This window comes from Oculina patagonica, chromosome 4 (assembly GCF_052425735.1).
Source record: "Oculina patagonica isolate OP01 chromosome 4, crgOcupat, whole genome shotgun sequence".
NCBI lineage: Eukaryota > Metazoa > Cnidaria > Anthozoa > Scleractinia > Oculinidae > Oculina > Oculina patagonica.
The window spans coordinates 34,403,856-34,426,388 of record NC_135761.1 but is presented as its reverse complement, the minus strand read 5'-3'; the positions used below and the strand labels follow the sequence as shown (position 1 = coordinate 34,426,388).

Here is a 22,533-nt window from a genome sequence, read left to right as displayed (position 1 = left end):
CAAGTTAGTATTTAAACCCAGAGACCAAAACCCAAGAAGCTATAATTATGGTCTACGAACATTTAGAAAGTACCTCAACAGAGGACCTGGACCTCAAACAGCAACCCCAAGGTTGTTGGCAGGTTTTACCTGGATTATTTATATCAAAGTGAAGGTTAGCATCTCACTCCCAATACAAGCAGTAATAGGATGTTTACATACAACCTGTTGTTTTTTTTTTAAATCATATTTTCAAATAAGATGATGCAAAACGTTTAAAAAATAAATAAATATGTCACTACAACAACTATGCAGAATAGAGGGGGAAAAGAAAAAAATGAAAATAATAAAATCAATATATTGTCACTCTTCTTTTTTTTCTTTTTTGATGCTTTATTGAATAAACAAACATTACATACAATACAAGTGATAAATAAAAAAAGAAAAACTATATACACGAAAGCAAAAAGCAAAAATAAGTACATTCAAATACATTCAAAATGTAAACAATATAACATCGAAATAAACGGAAAAACAAATAAATGCTAGGCGCTATTAAAAAAAACTACATAGGTAAGTGGCATTTAAAAGAATTATGACTATAATTATAACTATATTAGACTAGATTTCGGAGACGTTGGTAGTGGCAAAGTCTGCTGGGATAAAGTTTTTCGCGATAAAGCAATGCCATTTGTCATTAAACGGCTTGACAGTTTTGTTCTTAATTGCAATGTATTTTTCCGTCATTATGATTTCTCGAAACTGTAGTTTAAATAGTGAAAAATTCAGGGAATCTTCAACCAAGTTGCATTTGTAGATAAAGTACTTTGCTACTAACAAAGCCAAGCTAAGCGATTGATGGTGTTTAAATTGTCACTCTTCTTACAGTATTGCCAGAGAGAATTTGCATAAACCGGGGAATAGAAACTGATATTATGTCCACAATGCAGTGTTTCCTTCTTGACAAACATGGTGATCGAGCAGATGCAGCAGGGAGCGTATTGTATGCTTCTTCCACTCAAAACAAAATTGAAAGGTGGTGGAGAGAACTTCTGGACAGGATGGAGAGGTTCTTTAAAAGGCAATTGTCTACATTGGTTGTGGATGGTGATTATGACCCTACTAATGGACAAGACAGGTAAAACATGTAGTGAAACTTTTATAACAGTCCTGAATAATAAGTTTAAAGTGAACTGCCTGATCATGATTACCATGTGGCACTGGTTACTGCAGCAGGTAAGACAAATAAAATTTGAGAAACATCATAGCTTCCCCAAAATCAACTGATGTATTGTTCTTCATTTGACTAAAAATGAATAACCACTAAATTGGTACAAAGGAGAACTTCACCAACACACTACACAAGCAACTACAAACTGTTTAAACGTTTTAGGTAAACTGAACTGGCATTTAATTTCATTGACTAAAATGGTTAACTATAACATTCATCGGTTTACTTGCAGGAATATGCTGGCATATGTTTACATTCCAGTTCTGCAGAAGGAGCTTGATGTATTCAGAGTTTCTGTCTGGAACTACCATAGAGTCCGAAAACAGAGGGGTAAAGAGCTTCCCACAGGAGTACCAGAGCACATTTATCAATGTCTAGATCAGTATGGTGGTGAAAAATGTTGTTTCCCTATTACAGAGCAACAACTCATGGAAGTTGCAAACTTATCAAATGTCCTTGATGATACAGATAATTATTTAGAGCCAAACTTCCACATGGAATGGGAAAGGCATATCCCAGACACCAATGAGATAGAGCCTGCAGAGGCTGCAAATGCCTATTTGTATTTGAAAGCCAACTCTGATCCCAACAGGGTTTGACTTACACAGTGCTACTGTCTCATGATACAATAAACGATTATGGCTTAATGTTGTCATTTAAACTTGTAAGCAGATTATTACCTTTCTTAGTTGAATGAATATGATGAAAACATTTATAATGCTTCAATAGCTGTTCATATTGTGATCTTGTCAACATTGAAAATGCTTCTGGTCTCTGCTTTGTAATTTTAAACATGGGATTACATGTAGTTACCCTAGAGAAATTTAATTTGACAAACACTTATAGTAAACTTCAAAGATGCGATTTGAAGCAGTTCATAAACAAGTGCTGACAGTTGCCAGTTAAAAATAAACATCCACAGTGCTTTACAGCTGCTCACATCGTGATCACATCAATTTGCAAACTGATTCTTATCTCAGCTCTGTAATTTCAACATCAGATTACGTGTAGTTACCCTAGTAAGAATAATTCATGTTTACCAAGCCTATAGTATCGTAAATCCTCTATAAAGCCTCTCCCATCTCCTCTTGGGTTTATAACTTGTGATAAGTACTGTTTCGGGGAGAGGGGCTTAACAGGAGATTTACAGTACATGAAGATGTCAATTAAGTGATCTGTAGCAATTCTTATTCAAGTGATGACTAATTCATATTAACTATTGTTTTGCTCTGACTTTTTGGAATACTTGTGACTGGAACACTTTAGTCTTGTTTAGTTGTACCACTATTGTATGTAGCTTTTCTCTACCTGACAGCCTCAAATTATCTTGATTAAAAACTGCTCTATCAGTCAAGGAAACAAGCATAAGTATGAAATCTATGTCAGTAGTCTTAGAACATTCTTTTGTAGAGGCATACTACTCTTTACCAAGTTTTAGTAGAGTGCAGTATTTATTGCAGAGATGCACTTCCTTGAATCTTTCAATGGCAGCACCAGACAAGTTTCCAGAACAGAAGAGAATGGTCTGATCATTTGCATCCCTTAAGTCTACACTAGCAATTTCAGGAACACAAAGATCGTAACCTTTTCCTTGAATGTCTACAACCATTAGTTTTTTTTTACCAGAGCCTACGTAGGTGTAATGGACAAAGGTCTCAGCTTTCAGACAGACTTCACTTCTGTCAGGGTAGATGTCCCCTGTATTGTTAACATACTTTGAGAATGGGCTAGTGCCATCCAAAAACTTTTCCACAGTGACACAATCTCCACTTAGTTTACAAAAGTATACTTTCGTATAGGAGAATGTGTCACCAAACTCCTGTGGCTTCTCCAATTCTAAGTTCTTAGCAAAATTTCGGGCCAGTGAATTCATTTGAACAGCTTTTCACGTATGACCTTCTATGCTACCAAACAACCCTACAATGTCGCCAGTTTGATCTTCCTTTAACTTCTTTACTACATACTTCCATCCTGAACTCCTGACAGTGCAATTTTTCCTTTTGTAATGAAAACCTAACTTGAAAAGGTTCAAGCCATGTCATGTCCTTGACGGAAAACTCCTCAAGTGCCAAAGTGAAAACATCAGTTTTAGGAGTTATTAGCTTTCCGAGCTTTAACATTGCACTTAACGGCACGGATGCACGCAGTTTTTCCGGGTCTCCTTCAGGCGTTTCACTATTGCAGCTCGAGTACCGGCTGCAGAAAGGTGAAGACGACTACACATCGCTCGCAAATCCTTAAGGTACAGTCTGTTTAAGTCAAGGTCGGCTGAGATTGCGTTGATCTGGTCGGTCACAGCGGCATGTCTTCTCTGAGTCCTTCGAGTGGGAGGCATAATTTGCCGTAATTACGCATTCAAAGATGCGATAAACAAGTTCGAGAGCGCTTCACAGCGACAGACGGCGAGAGATTAGAGAACTCTGGATGTGATTTCAGGCACAAGACAAGATAAACCACTAACTGCTTGAAAACAGTGCTGACTTCTGTGTTTCTCTTGTTGAAACTGAACAAACACTGGAAAAAAATTCCAAAAATCCAATCTATTTTTTACTTGGTTTTCCCCAGGATTCATCAATATCCATGTTGAGATGAAAACCAAGTTTGGCTCGTACCTGGTTTTCTCTTGGATTTTTGTTCAGTATCGGAAAGCAGGGATTTTTCCTGTTCTGGATATTAAAAAGCAGGCTTCAACCTGGATTTCTAGAAAATCAAGAGGCTGGCATATACTAAAACCCGAAACAACGAAACGAAACGACCGAAACGAAACGACCGAAACGAGCGAAACAAAACCGCCGAAACAACCGAAACGGCCGAAACAAGCGAAACGAAACGAAATCACCGAAACAAGCAAAACTTCAAGATTTTCGCCACTTACCGTACTATACACCCCGTTTAGCCTACTCTACATTCTGATTAGCCTACTATAAACCCCGGTTAGCCTACTATACACTCCTGTTAGCCTACTACACACTCCGGTTAGCCTACGTTTCACTTAGGTTAGCCTACTATGCACTCCGGTTAGCCTGTTTACGGTTAGCTCTCAATAATTGTAATGGGTTTTGCTTGTTTCGGTGATTTCGTCTCGTTTCGCTCGTTTCGGCGGTTTCGTTTCGGTCGTTTTGGTGGTTTCGCTCGTTTCGGTCATTTCGTTTCGGTCGTTTCGGTGGTTTCGCTCGTTTCGGTCGTTTCGTTTCGGTGGTTTCGTTTCGTTGTTTCGGGTTTTAGTACATGCCCAAGAGGCTGCACTCTGTTTTCTTTATTATCCAGGTTTGGTAAATCAGTCTGGATTACTAAATATCCTGATTTACAATCGCCAAATCTGGATAATTTACTTGCCAATACTGGCTTTTTCCCAAATCCAATCCTGGATAAGAGCAAAAACAACAATGGAATTCAACAAACCGTTTTCTTTATTATCCAGGTTTGGTAAATCACTCTGGATTACTAAATATCCTGATTTACAATCGCCAAATCTGGATAATTTACTTGCCAATACTGGCTTTTTCCCAAATCCAAACCTGGATAAGAGCAAAAACAACAATGGAATTCAACAATCCATTTTCTTTATTATCCAGGTTTGGTAAATCACTCTGGATTACTAAATATCCTGATTTACAATCGCCAAATCTGGATAATTTACTTGCCAATACTGGCTTTTTCCCAAATCCAAACCTGGATAAGAGCAAAAACAACAATGGAATTCAACAATCCGTTTTCTTTATTATCCAGGTTTGGTAAATCACTCTGGATTACTAAATATCCTGATTTACAATCGCCAAATCTGGATAATTTACTTGCCAATACTGGCTTCTTCCCAAATCCAAACCTGGATAAGAGCAAAAACAACAATGGAATTCAACAATCCGTTTTCTTTATTATCCAGGTTTGGTAAATCACTCTGGATTACTAAATATCCTGATTTACAATCGCCAAATCTGGATAATTTACTTGCCATGCTGTCGCCTTTTTCCCAAATCCAAACCTGGATAAGAGCAAAAACAAGAAATTATGTAACAACAAACCTTCATTATCCAGATTTGGTAAATTACTCTGGGTTTTTAGATAATTATTAGTACCATTGACATAACCTAGATCTGAATGTGTTTGCCAGTCCTAATTAATCCAAAGTTATGTTCCACCTACTTGTAGAATATCCAATAATGGAAACAATAAAGATGACTGAGTGTATAAAACGGTGTGCTGAGCATTGTTTAGGCATCTCTCCAAGCAGTGCCAACCCATTCTCCATCTACAATGGACACAATGCTATTGAAATGGATTGTCTCCTTCCTTTGTGGTCTCTCTCTTATCCAGAGATTATTGTCATCAAAATGGGAATGTTTTACATAGAAAAATCCTCCAACAGTCAATGCATGGTAGTTGACATCTGTAACCAATGCCCTCCAAAGTTCGTCATCCTGACCAGTTACACAAACAAAATCGCCAACTTCAGGGTAGACTGGCACAATTACCTTGGGGAGATGCACATCTTCCCTGAACGGATCCACCACTGCATATTTGTTACCTGTATCTGGAAACAGCATGATCTCTCGTCTAAGGTCTTTCAAACTTAAACAAATTAAAGAGTTTGCAGGTTGAATGTACAGAGTATCACTAACAGGATGCCTTGCAACCTCACCACCAGGGTTAATGATCAGTTCAACAGTCGCACCAAGGACAAGGACAAGAGATTGGTAGTCATCTTTAACTTTAATCAAGTAGAAGTCTTGTATTTGCAAAAATACTTCAGCCCCTTCTTGAACTGCAGAAACAAAGTCTCCTTTCCTGTAAAGCTTTCCACCCAATGGTTTGCAATGCATGGGAAGGAATGCACTGCGAAAGGATTCAACAGCTTTGCTGAGATCATCTGCTGTAACATGCTCCAAATATTCTAGAACAGTTTGTCTCTTTTGATGTGACATCATCTGGATTTGGCCTGAACCAATTAACACTCCTTGATTTACTTTATCAGCAAGAGGCCCTCCTGAACAGAGATTTAAGAGGTACTTGGCCCCTTCCAATGATGATGCAGTTACCTTAGTCATTGATTGTAAAACAGAAGGAAATTAGTTTTAAGCGATAGCCTAAAAATTATGAATTTGACCTCGGCTGCAGTACACAGACCATGTTATTGTAACAAAATTATAGTTATAAGTTAGATGAAATTGCTTACTGGTTATAAACATTATAGGGAGGTATGTGTTAACTGAGTAATATTGTTATAGCTTGCATAGCAAGCATTCTCGTAGACCATGCACAAGCCCTTGCCTCAAACTTTGCACGCCCATATCAGCCTGGGTTAATGCTTGCTATGTAGGCTATATTGTTCTGACTAGGGTGACAAACATTTTTGAGGTTCTTAGTTCAATGAACACGCAATTCATAGCATTGGATACAGGTAAAAAATATTTTTAAAATAATGTTTATCACATTTGACTAAGTTTGGACAAAGCTTGGGGCCAAGAAGTGACAGAGTAAGTGTAGTTTAACAGTGCTTGAGATTGAGGTTACCTTCAGATCTCAAATTATTAGTCAACAGCACATGCATTTAACTCAGCTGCAGGTGACTGTGAGAGTTTTCCAATTAATTATGTTGTTACTTGGTCACCACAATGCTTATATGATAGAATAATATACTTCATATTATAGTACCTTCTCGTTGTCCCTAGCCCATGTCATTCTGTTTCTTTCTGATGAGATCAGCTTAAGGTCTGGCTGAAATTTGAGGAATTCTCTTTGACATTCTCTACGAGCAAAGGATTTTTCAATATGCTTCTTGTTGCTGCTTTGCTTTACATAACGCTTCACGGCTCTTTCAAATTGGAAACACCAGAAATTATCTGGTGCAGAAAACCTCAGGATGTCATCAGGAAAGTGTGTCAGGTTATGAAGGTTGATAACACATGCATTAGCTCCATACTGCTCTTCGCACAAAATGCAATATCTGTAAGCAAGGCATCTGAAGTTCTCAATCATTTCATCCGTCCAGCCATTTCTCCCTGAATTGAAGATGAATTCTACCATTCTGGGAAGGCATGTACTAAAACCCGAAACAACGAAACGAAACCACCGAAACGAGCGAAACCACCGAAACGACCGAAACGAAACCGCCGAAACAACCGAAACAAGCAAAACGAAACGAAATCACCGAAACAAGCAAAACCCATTACAGTTATTGAGAGCTAACCGTAAACAGGCTAACCGGAGTGCATAGTAGGCTAACCGAAGTGAATAGTAGGCTAACCTGAGTGTGTAGTAGGCTAACGGGAGCGCATAGTAGGCTAACCAGAGTGTTTAGTAGGCTAACCGGAGTGCATAGTAGGCTAACCTGAATATATAGTACGGTAAGTAGCGGAAATCTTGAAGTTTTACTTGTTTCGGTGATTTTGTTTCGTTTCGCTCGTTTCGGCCGTTTCGGTTGTTTCGGCGGTTTCGTTTCGGTCGTTTCGTTTCGGTGGTTTCGTTTCGTTGTTTCGGGTTTCAGTACATGCCTTCTGGGAACGGGTGCCCAAAGTTTTAATTCTTCCTCGGAAAGTATTCCATGGAAAACAAACTCTGATGCTGGAAAAGCTAGTTTCTGGTATTCCTCAGCTTTAAAAGGATAATGAGAAGCAGGTGTCAAAGTTATTAATTCAGAAGACATAAAAATCAGGTTCAAGCTGATGAACAGATGACAAATGTTTTAAAGTGTCACTAGGAAGAAGGTAAATTTGCAAGAAAGGCTTAAGGGAAAACTGCTACTGCGCGCATGCAGGCACTTACAGACATCCTGTATTATTCACCAGTTGGATTTGATGAGTATAATAAAGATTGATGATTTTTTTTATGTAAATACTTCAGAAATGCGGATTAAATATCTATATTAATAGTTTCAATGTTAAAATATTATGATGTACCCATAACAACATTATTGACTATTAAATTAAAGAGGCTCCCCACAACAGCTCAAAGCAATCAATGTAATTACATGTACCTTTCCAGTAACCCATTGAGTTTACATCCAGAGGTAAGCGAGATGCACGATAATCTGTAAGAAAAAAACAACAACATATTATCATGGTGTTAGGTAACAGTTAATTAAGCGGGGCTATTTAAATTATTGCAATTCATTTATTTGTTTAAAATTCACTCCTTAAGCAATTCTAGTAGGTATATCAGCTACATAATTAATTAATGAAACATTGTTGGTATTAAACAATATTATTAAAAGTAATCTTTAATAATACACTTCACCTCACATGCACGTAATCAAACTTCATAATGGTTACTTGATTTTTTTTCTCTCATAGCATTAACATTCAGGTATAGTTAAATGATTTCCCTGTACTAGCAAAATGACTTGTTATACTGTCTTGAAAAGTTGACCACTTCAGTCATTTCCTCACAAGAAACTGAAAAAAATTTATTATTAATTACCAACAGTCCACGGCATTTTTGACAAATTAGTGTTGAGATCTTTTTTGTCCAAATGGCCCAGAGTAATCCATCTCTCAATGTGATTCTTGACAACATTAAGAGGCAGCAGGTGCATAGCATCAAAGACAGTGTCTCTGAGAACATCAAATCCATAGAGGGGATACAACCTATGAAGCACTGATAGTCCCAGTAGACCACTGTCCCTGCTCATTCTTTGAAAATAGGTAGGCCTTTCTTCCTCTTCTAATGTCTTCATCATGGGTAATTCTTCTTCAAGCAATCTCTTTTGATGTGGGTGTCTATATTGTTCTCTGAAATTTGGATAGTAGTTGTGCATGTGCTCACTTAGCCAGGTACCTACACAGAGAAACCAAAAATAATAATGTACATCCTTGTAAATAGACATGCTTTCAAGTGTTTCAAACTAAATTTAAATGTAAGAGAAAGCATTGATACCGTATAATCCTACGTGTCAATCAACAAGGTTACGAGTAATATGGAAACATCAAACAACAACGGCTATATACAAATATGCTGACTTTATTGTTTGCCGGAAAAAGCAAAGCCGCAACAAGGGGTAGGCAAAACCGAAAGCCACCCCCCTGATGCGGCTCGCGGGTGGGAGGGTGGGTAAAAATTAAATGCTGCTAGGCTGAGATCTGCTACGATATGATTACAGAACTTGGGTCCTCACGCAAGCACGCGATACGCCCAGTAATGATTAACCAGACTGTCGGAGGAACAGTGGATACAGGCGTGCTTGTATCGACAAGACTGGGGGTTGGGACAGCCATTTTGGTTGAAATTCCAGCGAAAACAGAACTCCTCCCCGGATGACACACGGCTTTCCCCGCGATTATCGCTTGCTCTTGATGGGCGCTGAGCGACAGCGGCGTCGAAATACTGGGCGCTCAAATCGTCAAGGTTAGAACCCCAGCTGTAATTTTCTCTTGCCTTAGTGGCACGGTAGTCCTGATCAAAGGCTAGGATGGCCTTAGTCTGGAAACGTGTCCCTTTGATCGCCAAAAACTTCAAATATGTGAGGTATTCCTCTGCCTCGCGCGGGCTTTTGGTGAATAGAGACTCGAGGATTTTAATGTTTGCAAGCACAAATTGCGCATAAGAAAGCTGTAAGGGTTTCAGCTGTTTACCGTCTGCGCCATAGATGAAATCAGAAGGCAATAACGGCTTACCTTCTGGCGGGGATGTTGCGTCTGTAGTGCCAGACGAAGAAGCAGCAGTAGGTTTAACCTCATCATTCTCCTTGGCATTATTCTTGGAAGGCTAAGAGCTGGACAACGCCGCTTCAATGTTTGAGAGCTCTTGTTCGAGATCGAAACCTGGAAGAGGATCAGAAGCCTCTGACGAAAGAGGTTTGCTGGCCTTCGGATCCTCGTTGTTTTCTTGTTGGAGGCGGGAAATTACTCGCCGAAGGAGGATCTTCTGACCGACGACAAATCCCATCTCTGCCAAGTCTTGCTCAGTGATGGCGGCGAAAAACAATTTAGAAGTGATTTGGTTCTGCGCCAAAATGTCCACAACTTCCTCTGGAATGTCGTTTGAACGACAAAATTTGGAAAGCCAACTGCTTTCAGGAGTAGAAGGCTTCTGTGATTTCTTGGTATCCTTTCTTTTAGGAGGCATAATAGAAATATTGGTGCTTACAAAAAATTAAATGCTGCTAGGCTGAGATCTGCTACGTATTTTCTTGATTAAATGCCGGACACCGATTAGACGTCGGCCTTGTATAAACGCCCGGTCAAAATTGCTAATTTTTAAATAAACGTTGGGGGTGTTTACAGCAAGGTGCCCAAAAGTGTGACCACTTTTAATTTATTCACATTCTTCCGTGCAGTTATAATCCAATCAGAAGCCGGGAACAGCTTTCAGTTGACTTCTGATTGGATTGAATCTGCACGAAAGAATGTGAATAAATTAAAAGTGGTCACACTTTTGGACGCCTTGCTGTAATCGAGGTCCCGGCGTTTATTTGGGAACTAAAAAGTAAATGTATCTCTTGAATGGCACTGCTATGACATACTAGTATGGTATGTTTGTGTCCGTTTAAAATTTACTTGCTCCTATACTGTTTATGTTTGACACAAATCTCGATTGCAACAAACATGTGCCGTATGCAATACTATAACTTTTGGTAATCATCACCTTTGGAGACCTAGGGACAGTTTGTCGAGGCGGTATGAAGGAAAAAATTGTCCCGCCTTAACAAACTGCCTGTGGGTCTCGGAGAATTGGTAATAATAAATCAACCAGATTATGATAAAAAATTGCACCTCGTTAATAAACGCCGGACCCCGAAAAAACGGTGGCTTCAAATAAACGCCTGGTCCACCAAGCCAAGTTTGAAATAAACGCCAGGGGCGTTTAATTGAGAAAATATGGTAATTCAACCCTCCAAGTTTATTTTTTTCCTTAGTGGCCATTTGGCCACTGACTGCTCAAGTTTGGTCGCCACTGAAAAATTTTAGTTGCTAAATTAAGCTCACGATTCAATCCTTCTTCTCAATTTTGGTCGCCAGTCTGGCGACTTCGGTTCCAATTTAGTCGCCAGCTCCAAAATTTTGGTCGCCATGGCGACTAAAATGGTCTTAACTTGGAGGGTTGTAATTGTCATTAAGAAAAATAGTCTAGGCAAGTCCAATGGTCAATGGACTAGAATTGCTTGACCTTCCCCAAGCACTTTTTACATTTCTTGCAACCCTTGTAAAATATTTACATCCTAATAAAGGATTGCAGTTTTATTAGTTTTAAATATGCTATAAAAATATGTAAGTCAATGGATCTAGTTATCTTACACTATCCTACACCACCTACCACATAAATGACATCTTCGACATCCTTTCTTGCCTCCAGCTCCCTTAGTCTTGCACACTTCACACTGTGCAGGATGATCTCCTGTCCAAAGCAGCAAGATGTGCCGGATGGTTATTTCACCGGGTGGGAAATTTGGAATTGATCCTGTATAGTTCAATTGATATCCTGAAAGCATAAGAATGTTATATCATGCAGTAAGAATTAACAAGTTTATAAAGATACATGTAGTACCAAATGACAACTTTAATTATTATGAACAGTTGTTTTGTGTTTTAATGCATGTTATATCAACAAGTAGCCATATGGTTCCTTTTTGTTCGTTTCCTTTGAGAGTTTATGAGCATTTGCCATTTTCCTGCTGTTAGCATTTATAACCAACAAGCAATAACTACAAATAAGGCTTCTGAATCGGGAGCTGCCACTTTGCTTATCATTACTATACAACTACAAGGGGTGTAACAATTGACAACAGTAATGGAATTAGTATTACTTACATGCATGACTGTGTTGCAATCACAGTCATGCAAATATTTGTCTACACCTAAATAAGTTTACCTCCAATGAATCCTGCCTCTATATCACTGATAAGTGGTTCAAGGAAGGGGTCAAGACTCTTTGGCTGTCCATCAGGGAGGTCATAAGATGGAACAAATCCAACTGTGTAAACCTCGTCAGTTTGCAAGCGTTGTTCCTTTGTCATATTTGCCACTGACACGTCTATTGCACCTTTTCAAGCAAAACAAAGTTTCAATGAGGCAGTGTATACAGTCATGGCACATGGACAACCAACAAAAGATTGTGTTGTAGCAATCTGTTGGATCCTTTTATAAGTAAATCTCCATTCATTAGAGTCAATGATGTTAGGAAACTACCTTACCAGTACTACGTGTTTTGCTTCCAAATGGTTGGAAACCATCCCAGTGGCCTGAAAATTCAAAAAGAGTTTGTCTTGTTACCTGTAATTTAACTTAAGTAATATTACTAATTGAACTAGAATAATATTATTGTTCAACTTACAAAATGTATTATAAGAGAAACACATATATCTCAATTATATATTTTTGGCTAGAGGGTACTAAGAAATAATATCACAACAGAGACTCTGCTCCCCAAAGTATTTCTCGTAGTAGACTACTTTGATTTTGGCATAAAGGGAAGAATGCATCAGGGAAGGAAGTCAGAATAAATCTAGGAACATCCTAAGACCAATTAAAACATTTGAAAGCATAAGTTTGGAGCAGGAAAAATTATGATTTTGGCTGAAAAAGTTACCAACTATTTTATACTATTAATGTGATCTCCTTTAAACCAACCATATATATACAGAAATAACATTTTTATGTTAACTAGTGTATAAACTATCTTACCAATGTAGGCTATATTCCTGGGATCACCATTGACATACTTAGGGTGATGATCAAATCTGGTGCAGCAGCTGATGCAAAACAATTCTCTACTTCCATCAGACTTAGTAGGGGCCTGTGATATTTCTTCTGCACTGATGATATTTTTGCAACCCTGTCTGACACATCTTGCAGGCAAACACCACGTTTCATCAGGATTCCAAAACCAAGCCAACTCAGAAAATCTTGTACCATCCCATACCTCCTTTTTAATGCTCCATCCACCATCGCCTCCATTTATCCAGTGCTCCTTTTCCGACCAGTGGGCTGTCATCTTTTCACACATCTGCTGATCTGCAACCCATAACTTAACTTTGCTACGCAATCCAAAATAATAATACTTTATAGTTCCTGCTTCTCCGCAAAAGCGGCACTTTTCAGTTGCAAACTCCATAATGTCCCAGTGGTTTTTATGTGCTGCACTCAAGCAAATAAAGTATTCTTTAGCATCTTTATACCCTACATCATCAAGAAATTTTTTGGCTTGTTCCCAGTCCTTGGGCCACCTTATTTTCATTGCGTGGTCTTCTTCATCTATTTCTTTTCCTCTGCAATACATGCGGCGAGCATAGCAAAGCAGGTCTTCTATGGTGCGTAATGAAGAACCTGTTCTTACACTAAGTTCAATAGCTTCAACTATGCACTTTACAATCGCATATTTTAACTTCTGATCTTCAGTACTAAGAGCAGTTCGTCCATTGTCATCCCCATTTATACCATCACCATCATCTCCAATATCATCCACACCTTCAAAGTCCATTGGGGGGTCCACATCAGAAAGGTTTTGATGCTGAGGAGAACAAATTTGTGCAAAGTCTTCAGCTGCATCTTCATCTTCTAATTCTTCAGTGGCCAGATTGGTTGAGGTACCAGTCTGCAAACTTACTGCTTCCACTTGCAAACTAGTGGATTGGTAATCTGTAAAAAAAAATTTACTGCATTTATTTTACTTTTTCAAAACCAAGTATAATATAAAAAAAATAAGTCTATACTGAGAATTATCATCAGGAAATCGAGGAACTGCAATTGTTTATCTTTGGAACAAGCTCGTATTAAGCTTATATGAAATTTTCATATTGAACTCAATTCTACCTCAACGAAAAATCGAAACATGATCATCACAATACACCTGGCTTTTGTTACTTTTACGGGACTCGCGCTATATAGGGAAAACAACTGTCTAAATGCACGCGCAAAATGGCGTAAAATGCTCCCAGGAAACGTGAAACAATAAAGCCTGGAAATAAAAAACGTCTTCCTTGAACCGTTTCGCCCGGACTGAAAATCGATTCGCCCGAAAAATTACGTGTACATGTACATTGTTGTCTCGTCTGCCACTTTCGGCTTGCATTGGCAGTGGATGTGAAGAACGACCAATAAATCTTCTGAAAGTAAATTCTTGACAGGTTTATATGTTTGGTGCGTTTGGAACCGACTTTTATACCGGGCGAAGCAACTTTTATTCCGGGCGAACAGGGTTTCGGGCGAAACGACCACAATTCAACAAAAGTGTATGAAAACAAGTTCATAATTTGAGCTAATTACCTGGTACTCTGACTGCATTGGCGGCTTCCAAATTCCTCTCAAATTCTAAGTGGGATATTTGGGTTCGGTAATTAACAGGTTTTCCATTGCAGGAACTGCAGCTACAGTGAACATGAACTGTTTTCTTGGCAGAACAAAAGCAAAGAGAAGATGGCTGGCTCGTTCCCTCCGCCATGTTTGCAGCCTCAACTACATGCCGGCCAGCGGTGGCATTTAATATAGCGACACAACATTCAAATTACATAAATAGGCAGACTGATTATCCAATCAGCGTATAGAAAAGTGACGTGATGGTGGTGCAATCATTTGGCGCAAATCTGTGCAGCCGTTCGTTCATTCCAACATGGCTTCTCAACGAGGGCAGGTTTATCGTTCGAAGTTGCCATCAGAACCTACATGTGGTCAACTCGATAGTAAAGAACCAGAAAGTGATTGTGATACTTCATACAGTACACTGTCACCGGCCGATAGTCCTATTCCCACACAATCGGTTGTACCAAGGAACGAGAGAGCGGACGAGAAAGAAAATGCAAAGGGTAAGTTCCCGCCAAAAATGTAATACCGCGCAAAGAGGAATTCTGTTCTTTTTAAGCTTAAATCACAGATTCCTTGTTTGTTTTTAAATAGAATGGGACGTTCAAGAAGTAAAGAAATGGGCGAAAGAGTTGTTTAACGACGAGGTTGCCGAAAACTTTGAGAAAGAAGATGTAGACGGCGCCACATTGCAATCCGAAAGAATTCTTTCTGATGAGTCTATGAACAGCTTGGGCCTCAAAACTATTGGGAAAAAGGACAAGTTTGCCGTGGCAGTGAGAAAACTTTTTGGTAAGTCTTGACTTGTACACGTTCTTTATGTTGGAAAATGTGGCATTGTATTAAAAATAGCAGCGGAAAATCACAATTACACGTGTGTGGGTTACTTTCGCGGGCTTTCGGGAGACTGAAAGTTGACAGTGTTGTCCGTTGGCAGACCGACAGATACATGTAGCTTGAGTAGGATCACAACATTTTCTACAAGAACGTCAAGAAGTTGTCTTTGTTGTGCCAGACAGATAATTGAGGTCAAAGTTTCATTGAAGTTTTATTGTGTTTTGTGGGATGTAATACATGTGTACATGTAGCTTGCTATCATGAAAGCTTTTAAGAGCTGGGCACCCAAGATTTCTTACAAAAGGGCCTTCGGGCACCCTGCAATTATTCTAAGAGCACAGCTTTGAGCTATTATTTGTTTTAATGTTCTCCAGGAAAAGCTCTCAATGAAACACATGCTCCTTCAAGCAAGAGATCCCGATTGGAGCCTCTTGTTTGCTTTGAAGAGATAGATAGAGTTTTGTCCAACAAAGAAAAAGATCAGTTAACTTCAATGGATCGTAGCATCTACAATACTAAGTAAGTGTTACATTGTGCGGTTCCAGAAAATCTTCATGCCCACCCCAAGGATGGTCTTTGGAAATTCCAAGGGGGAGGGAGGTCTTAACAGCCAAAATTTTTAAAAGAACGTATGAAGCTTACATATGTAACTGGAAATTCCAGGGGGTGTGGGAGGGTTCAAACCAAAGAACCATCCTTGGGGGAGGTACACTGTATGGATATTTTTGGGAACCACACATTACCTGCTACTGATAAGGTTACACAAAGAAGTCGACATTTCATTTACAGTGCTACTTTTTACAACTTGAACGGCCCTTGATTGACAAACGAGCAGTCGTGTTAGCCAAATATATGTGTTGATTCTATGAGGGTTTTATTTCAAGATATTTGGCAAGTTTTGTTCGTATCGCTATTGTCAACTTTTAAAAGTGCATGTTCTTCCATTGTAGCCTGATAAGATGTGTTATTTTTAACACTTAGGAAGAAAAGGATTATTGCTTTCACAAAAACAGTATGGCCTGATGATCAACCAGCACCCTGGTTTAGAGGAAACACTACAAATACGAAGAAGCTTATGGAAATAGTTGATCAACTTGGTAAGGATGAGACATACACATTCATTAAAGGAGCATTGGGTTCAAAGGCCATTGAAGGAATCATACGGAAACACATGCAGGAGAGGAGACGCAAGGAGAATGATCCCTTACTTTCTGAGGGCAGTGCCAGCGACTCAAGTGGAGGGAGTGTTACCCCCCAAAGTCAGCAACAAGATAAACGGAAGAATTATGACTGCTACTTTATTGATGGTACGGTAAGTTTAATTTACAGTGTGTCAATGTTGATTTTAAATACTCAAGTCAAATGGCACTGAAATTAACTAAATGAAAGTCTCACTTGAGCACAAATGTGTTCTATGAATTACATGCATTCATGTGGGGCAGGGTGGTCCTCTTTTATTGCCAGTAACTGCTTTGGTATGTTGTTGACACAGAAAATATCACCATGTTCTTTCAAAACTGCCTTACAAAGGTAGAAAATATAGTTTGAGTAGGTCCATCTGTGCTGCTGACCATTCTTACTACAAATTTCAGTTGTTTCATGTAGACTTTAAAGTTCAACAATTTGCCAGCTGTTTTCTTCTATATGTTTTTCAACATAGGCACTTTAGAGCCTTTTTGAAATTCAAGGTTTGTGCCGGCAAAAACTGTTGTCAAAATTTGCACTAAACTTGGCTGTTTTTTTTTCTTCTGTGGTTTGATTTCAGGTCTAAGCTTGCTGTCCGCTACAGCGGTCCTGTTAGTCTGGTTCAAGAAGACATCTAGCAGTGAGATTCGACTGGATGATCTTAAGAAACAAGCGAAGATAATGGGATTGAGTTTACTGCGAAATAAAGATAAGAATACGTTTATAACAGCTGTAGCATCAACACTTGTAAAAACTAAAAAAGTTGTGTTGTCTCATTCTGACTATTCAAAAGTGACACAAGAGGATGTAACAATTGCACAAGGCAATTAGTGATAAAGTATTTTTTGTTTATAGCTGTACCTGGCATTGCATTGGTGTACAATGAACGAAATACAGATGTTTGAAATTTACTTATTGTTTGTTATGTTTTATTTGGTGTTTTGATTTATATCCCCCTCCACCAAAACCAAAATATCTCTAAAGACTAAAGGAAGCAGATTGACAATGTAGTACACTACATTCATAGTTTTTATTCATTCATAATTTTAACAATACATGTGTAATGTAACAAAAGTTGGCTGCTAATTTGGACATTCACTTAACCAAATATTGAAATTCCATGGAGGCCATTCTGGATATGACATTTGCCAAATACAAAGATCTTATCAATCCAACACTGGAAATTAAATTTGCCAAATACGGAGATCTCATTAATCCAACACTGGAATTAAATTTACCAAATATGGAGATCTCATTAATCCAACACTGGAAATTATATTTACCAAATATGGAGATCTTATTAATCCAACACTGGATATGAGATATACCAGATGTGGAGATCTCATTAATCCAACATTGGAAATGAAATTTACCAACTATGGAGATCTTATTAATCCAACACTGGATATGAGATATACCAGATGTGGAGATCCCATTAATCCAACACTGGAAATGAAATTTACCAACTATGGAGATCCCATTAATCCAACACTGGAAATGAAATTTACCAACTATGGAGATCTCATTAATCCAACACTGGAAATGAAATTTACCAACTATGGAGATCTCATTAATCCAACACTGGAAATGAAATTTACCAACTATGGAGATCTCATTTATCCAATACTGGAAATTAAATTTACCTAATATGGAGATCTCATTAATCCAACACTGGATATGGGATATACCAGATGTTGAGACTTTAAATATCCAGCTCTGGATACTGAATACTCCACAGTTGGAGATTTCCATGCTCCAGGCCTGGTTTTTGTGATTTCAGCGGCTTTTCCAGTTTTGGATATTTAAATTTACCAGGGTTGGTATTGTTATTAAACATGCCTGGATAAAAATTGGTAAACCAACTCTGGATAAATTGCAATTTTTCCAAACTGGGATTTTCCATGAAATCCAGCAAATTTCCAAGTTTAAACCAAGTTTTATCAGGTCTGGATTTTTGGTTTTTTTTCCTGTGAAAGACAATATGAGCATTAAACATGCTCTTTACAAAAGGCCCGATGCTATTGGTCGATGATGGGTTTCCTGTGGTACGCACGTGAAAAGTTCACATGAGGTAGAACACTGGACAAAGTTCAAAGCTCAAACAAGAGTTATTGATTAACTGAAATTTATTTCCGATGGTCAATAAATTGCGATTTTATTATTGCGAAAACTTCAACTATTTTTATATGACATTTTTGAGCTACACGAAGCGATCAATAACAAATAAAACCTACAGTTGGAAAATGTGGTGTTACAAGTTATCCCACACAAAGTCTTTTAAAGCATCTCTTACATCATTGCCAGTTTCAAATACAATTCTGTCTTCATCTTCATCGTCTGAGTCATCGTCAGAGTCATAGTCATCATCATATAGGTCACCTCTCTTGATACAGATGTTATGCAAAACACGGCATAGTATAAAACATGGACTTGACTCTGGACTAAAAAAACCTGGACTCAAAAAATCTGGACTCAAAAAAAAAAAAAACAATTGACTCCACTACAAAACAATTAAAAACAACGAAAAAAAATAAGAATACAGATACAAATTAGCCACAGAGCCACGGATTATAGTCCGGCGGATAAGTGAAAGTATTGTGCACTTTATGATAAAAGCATGAAACTTGGCACACTAATACTATAAATCATGGTAAACATGATGGTAATCGTACTCAATCTCGCACTCATAGTCCAATCTGAAGGTCGTTAATGACAGAGTTTCCAAGGTCTGCAGACAACACGTTCATATGAAACTGACAATCCCAGCCTGTAAAGTGTATCCACTAGATCTTTTGATCTTGTCAGACTTGAGTGTACTAATGCATCTAGAAATAATGGCAGTGTTCGAAATGCCTGATGTTCGTAGACGGTTGTTGACGCCGGCGCTCACAACTGTTTTACAGTATAAATAATTGTGAATGAAGAGACAGCAAGTCAGGAGTTACCCCAATGTTAGTAGAATGAAAATCAACTGAGAAAAATTTGGGCCATGCAAGTTTTTAGTACTTCAAAGACCCATTTTGAAGTACACCATCATCTAATTTGCATAATGTCAACACTAATAGTTTAACACTCAAACTCAATATCTTTATATTTAAGAGGAGATTTGTAGAAGAATCCGACAACGTCCGGTAATGCTATGAAAAATTGTTCGCTTATCCTTTGCATGAAGGTAGTCCTTATTAAAACTAAAAACGTTATGTTGTTTTTTTCTTCAAATATTTTTATTTTTCTGAGAAAAACGAAATTTTTTGATTTGACATCTAGACTCGCCTAGACTCGATTGAGAGGGTACAAATTGGGTTGAAAATTGACCATTTTCAATCGATTCGTATGTCAAAACCATCACGCGCAGAAACAAATAAATACAACCGGTCAATTGTATGACTCTTCCTTGTCCAAATAAGCATAGTTTCAAGAGTTTTGGTTTAATCTAATTATTTTACGGTAAACAAAACCAGACTATTCTCACGCGAAATGAAAGTCGGTCGGTCAAAAGAATCGTCATTTTCACTATGTGCCTTATCTCAGAATTCCTTGAGATAAATATATTTCAACTGTAGAAGGATGATACTTTCAAAATATTTAAAGTTTTGTCTGGGTAAATGATTAAGCACTTGTCAAAAAATTATTCAAAATCGCACAAAAACGACACAAATCACGCAAGCTTTCGAATGCGTGACGAAAAGTATTACCACCGTATTTGTTCTTTAAATCAATTTAGTAGCAACACTAGCAATACCAAGGCATAAATCATAATAAATATGTTCACCTTTGCTTGATTATGATATCCTGTCCCATGCAATACGTTTTTTCCTGTCATTTCTTCAATGGCTTCCTGTTCAGTTCGCATGCCGCTTGTCGAATCCGTCTGCGACTGGTGAATTTGAAGCAACCACCGATACGAGTTTAACCAAATATGTATCGTCATGATTAACAAGCCCTTTTTGTGTTACTTGATTAAGCCATATTTCAGGTTATTACCGGGAAAGCGTTTTCGATAAGCCACTTTGCTGTGCCTGTTGGCCCCATTATTATTCCAAGTCAGGTGATTCCAAGTGAAGTATAAATTTGCATACTTTCGAGACAAGCGTGACAGTTTTTATACTTAGGGGGTGGGGTGAGGAAGGGTCTTAACTTTTTAGATGAATCAATGGTTTGAAAACGTTTGGGGATGAAATGTCACAAACTCGTATTTGCTACGTGATTTACTTTACTTATAAGTTCTGCTTACGCTCAAAATCAAAGAGAGAAAAACCGTAAAAGTATTGACAAAAAGCCGCTGTCAGGAAAAAGTGTTGTAATCTATTAAAGTTAGACTTTCTAAAAGTCGTTTGCTTCTCGTTTCCGGTTTGGTGGTAGTCTATAATCTACTAATTGCTGGTTGCTCCTTCTATAAAAACCATATAATTCAGTTATGTACTTTGTTATTCTCCAAAACAACAAAGTAAAATAATTGACCTTGTGTGTGTGAGAATTCACGTTGTTTACTTTTAGGAGACGAGACTAATGTAATTTACTAAACTCGATTATAGATGTTTGAATGATTTCTTTTTTCTCACGAACCATTTGTGGAGCAACCGGCACAACACAGTCCCCGTAAAGTGCTTTTTTCTTCAGTTGTCTGGTGAACTGTTGGAAACTCCACATGTTCTCGCTGCACTTGGTGTCTCATGGAAGTTTCTTGTTCTTTTAAAACGATAGTTGGCAGTCCTTGCTCGTATGATCGACGCGATTTTACTATCTGTCCCTTTCATCGATCCGAGCTTGGAATTGGATGGCGAAAAAGTTCCAGTACATGCAAAGTTCCTTACGAGATTGCTTATCACAGTAAAGGGAAGACTTCTAAAGGAGATAGAGATGTAGGAAGAGAAATATCAAATGTCATATTCCAGAAAACTGGTATCCTTGTTCCCGTGGGGTCAGGTTTGACGTTGTGAAATTCTTTTACATCCCCATGTAAAATACGGTATTAGTTTGTGACAATTCATCCCCAACCGTTTTCAAACATTTGATTCATCTAAAAATTTAAGACCCTTCCTCACCCCACCCCCTAAGTATAAAAAACTGTCACGCTTGTCTCGAAAGTATGCAAATTTATACTTCACTTGGAATAATAACGGGTCCAACAGGCACTGCAAAGTGGCTTATCGAAAACGCTTTGCCGGCTATAACCTGAAATATGGCTTAATCAAGTAACACAAAAAGGGCTTGTTAAATTTGGTTAAACTCGTATCGGTGGTTGCTTCAAATTCACCAGTCGCAGACGGATTTGACAAGCGGCATGCGAACTGAACGGGAAGCCATTGAAGAAATGACAGGAAAAAACGTATTACATGAGACAGGATATCATAATCAAGCAAAGGTGAACATATTTATTATGATTTATGCCTTGGTATTGCTAGTGTTGCTACTAAATTGATTTAAAGAACAAATACGGTGGTAATACTTTTGGTCACGCATTCGAAAGCTTGCGTGATTTGTGTCGTTTTTGTACGATTTTAAATAATTTTTTGACAAGTGCTTAATCATTTACCCAGACAAAACTTTAAATATTTTGAAAGTATCATCCTTCTACAGTTGAAATATAGTTATCTCAAGGAATTCTGAGATAAGGCACATAGTGAAAATGACGATTCTTTTGACCGACCGACTTTCATTTCGCGTGAGAATAGTCTGGTTTTGTTTACCGTAAAATAATTAGATTAAACCAAAACTCTTGAAACTATGCTTATTTGGACAAGGAAGAGTCATACAATTGACCGGTTGTATTTATTTGTTTCTGCGCGTGATGGTTTTGACATACGAATCGATTGAAAATGGTCAATTTTCAACCCAATTTGTACCCTCTCAATCGAGTCTAGACGAGTCTAGATGTCAAATCGAAAATTTCGTTTTTCTCAGAAAATAAAACTATTTGAAGAAAAAAACAACATAACGTTTTTAGTTTTAATAAGGACTACCTTCATGCAGAAGATGAGCGAAATCCCTGTATTTTAAGAATTGCCGCAAAAAACAATTTTTGTTCGATTCTTCTACAAACTTGCTCTTAAACACTTTAATTTGCCTTGG

General features: G+C 38.1%; 3 protein-coding genes across 4 annotated transcripts; 1 reads left to right on the top strand and 2 right to left on the bottom strand.

The window, feature by feature from the left end:
- Positions 1–4,448: 4,448 nt before the first annotated feature.
- On the bottom strand, positions 4,449–7,236 carry LOC144652281 (uncharacterized). The gene is made up of 2 exons (XM_078512318.1): positions 6,863–7,236; positions 4,449–6,246 (listed from the first exon to the last, which is right to left on the bottom strand). The coding sequence occupies exons 1-2, from the start codon at positions 7,232–7,234 to the stop codon at positions 5,422–5,424; spliced, it is 1,197 nt and encodes a 398-aa protein (XP_078368444.1). The 5' UTR covers positions 7,235–7,236; the 3' UTR covers positions 4,449–5,421.
- Positions 7,237–7,533: 297 nt separating this feature from the next.
- On the bottom strand, positions 7,534–14,743 carry LOC144652224 (uncharacterized). Its single transcript, XM_078512237.1, has 9 exons — positions 14,407–14,743; positions 12,826–13,779; positions 12,336–12,383; positions 12,014–12,184; positions 11,459–11,623; positions 8,627–8,983; positions 8,184–8,237; positions 7,698–7,801; positions 7,534–7,569 (listed from the first exon to the last, which is right to left on the bottom strand). The coding sequence occupies exons 1-9, from the start codon at positions 14,579–14,581 to the stop codon at positions 7,534–7,536; spliced, it is 2,064 nt and encodes a 687-aa protein (XP_078368363.1). The 5' UTR covers positions 14,582–14,743.
- LOC144652284 (uncharacterized) lies at positions 14,613–17,960 on the top strand. 2 transcript variants are annotated; one of them, XM_078512323.1, is made up of 5 exons: positions 14,613–14,942; positions 15,034–15,231; positions 15,651–15,795; positions 16,258–16,588; positions 17,042–17,176. In XM_078512323.1, exons 1-5 carry the CDS (start codon positions 14,750–14,752, stop codon positions 17,045–17,047), a joined length of 873 nt encoding a protein of 290 aa, XP_078368449.1. In that variant the 5' UTR covers positions 14,613–14,749; the 3' UTR covers positions 17,048–17,176. The 2 variants fall into 2 exon arrangements, with proteins under 2 accessions (XP_078368449.1, XP_078368448.1); XM_078512322.1 differs by having other exon boundaries at positions 14,614–14,942; positions 16,258–16,583; positions 17,042–17,960.
- Positions 17,961–22,533: the final 4,573 nt, after the last annotated feature.

Coding starts and splice junctions, on each gene's coding strand:
- LOC144652281 (XM_078512318.1), bottom strand. CDS start 7,234: ATGGTAGAATTCATCTTCAATTCAGGGAGAAATGGCTGGACGGATGAA. Junction 6,247..6,862: donor GGGCTAGGGACAACGAGAAG/GTACTATAATAT, acceptor TCAATGACTAAG/GTAACTGCATCATCATTGGA.
- LOC144652224 (XM_078512237.1), bottom strand. CDS start 14,581: ATGGCGGAGGGAACGAGCCAGCCATCTTCTCTTTGCTTTTGTTCTGCC. Junction 12,185..12,335: donor AAGCAAAACACGTAGTACTG/GTAAGGTAGTTT, acceptor TTGCTTGAAAAG/GTGCAATAGACGTGTCAGTG. Junction 8,238..8,626: donor AAAAATGCCGTGGACTGTTG/GTAATTAATAAT, acceptor TTTTTCTTACAG/ATTATCGTGCATCTCGCTTA.
- LOC144652284 (XM_078512322.1), top strand. CDS start 14,750: ATGGCTTCTCAACGAGGGCAGGTTTATCGTTCGAAGTTGCCATCAGAA. Junction 15,796..16,257: donor CGTAGCATCTACAATACTAA/GTAAGTGTTACA, acceptor TTTAACACTTAG/GAAGAAAAGGATTATTGCTT. Junction 16,584..17,041: donor TGACTGCTACTTTATTGATG/GTACGGTAAGTT, acceptor GTTTGATTTCAG/GTCTAAGCTTGCTGTCCGCT.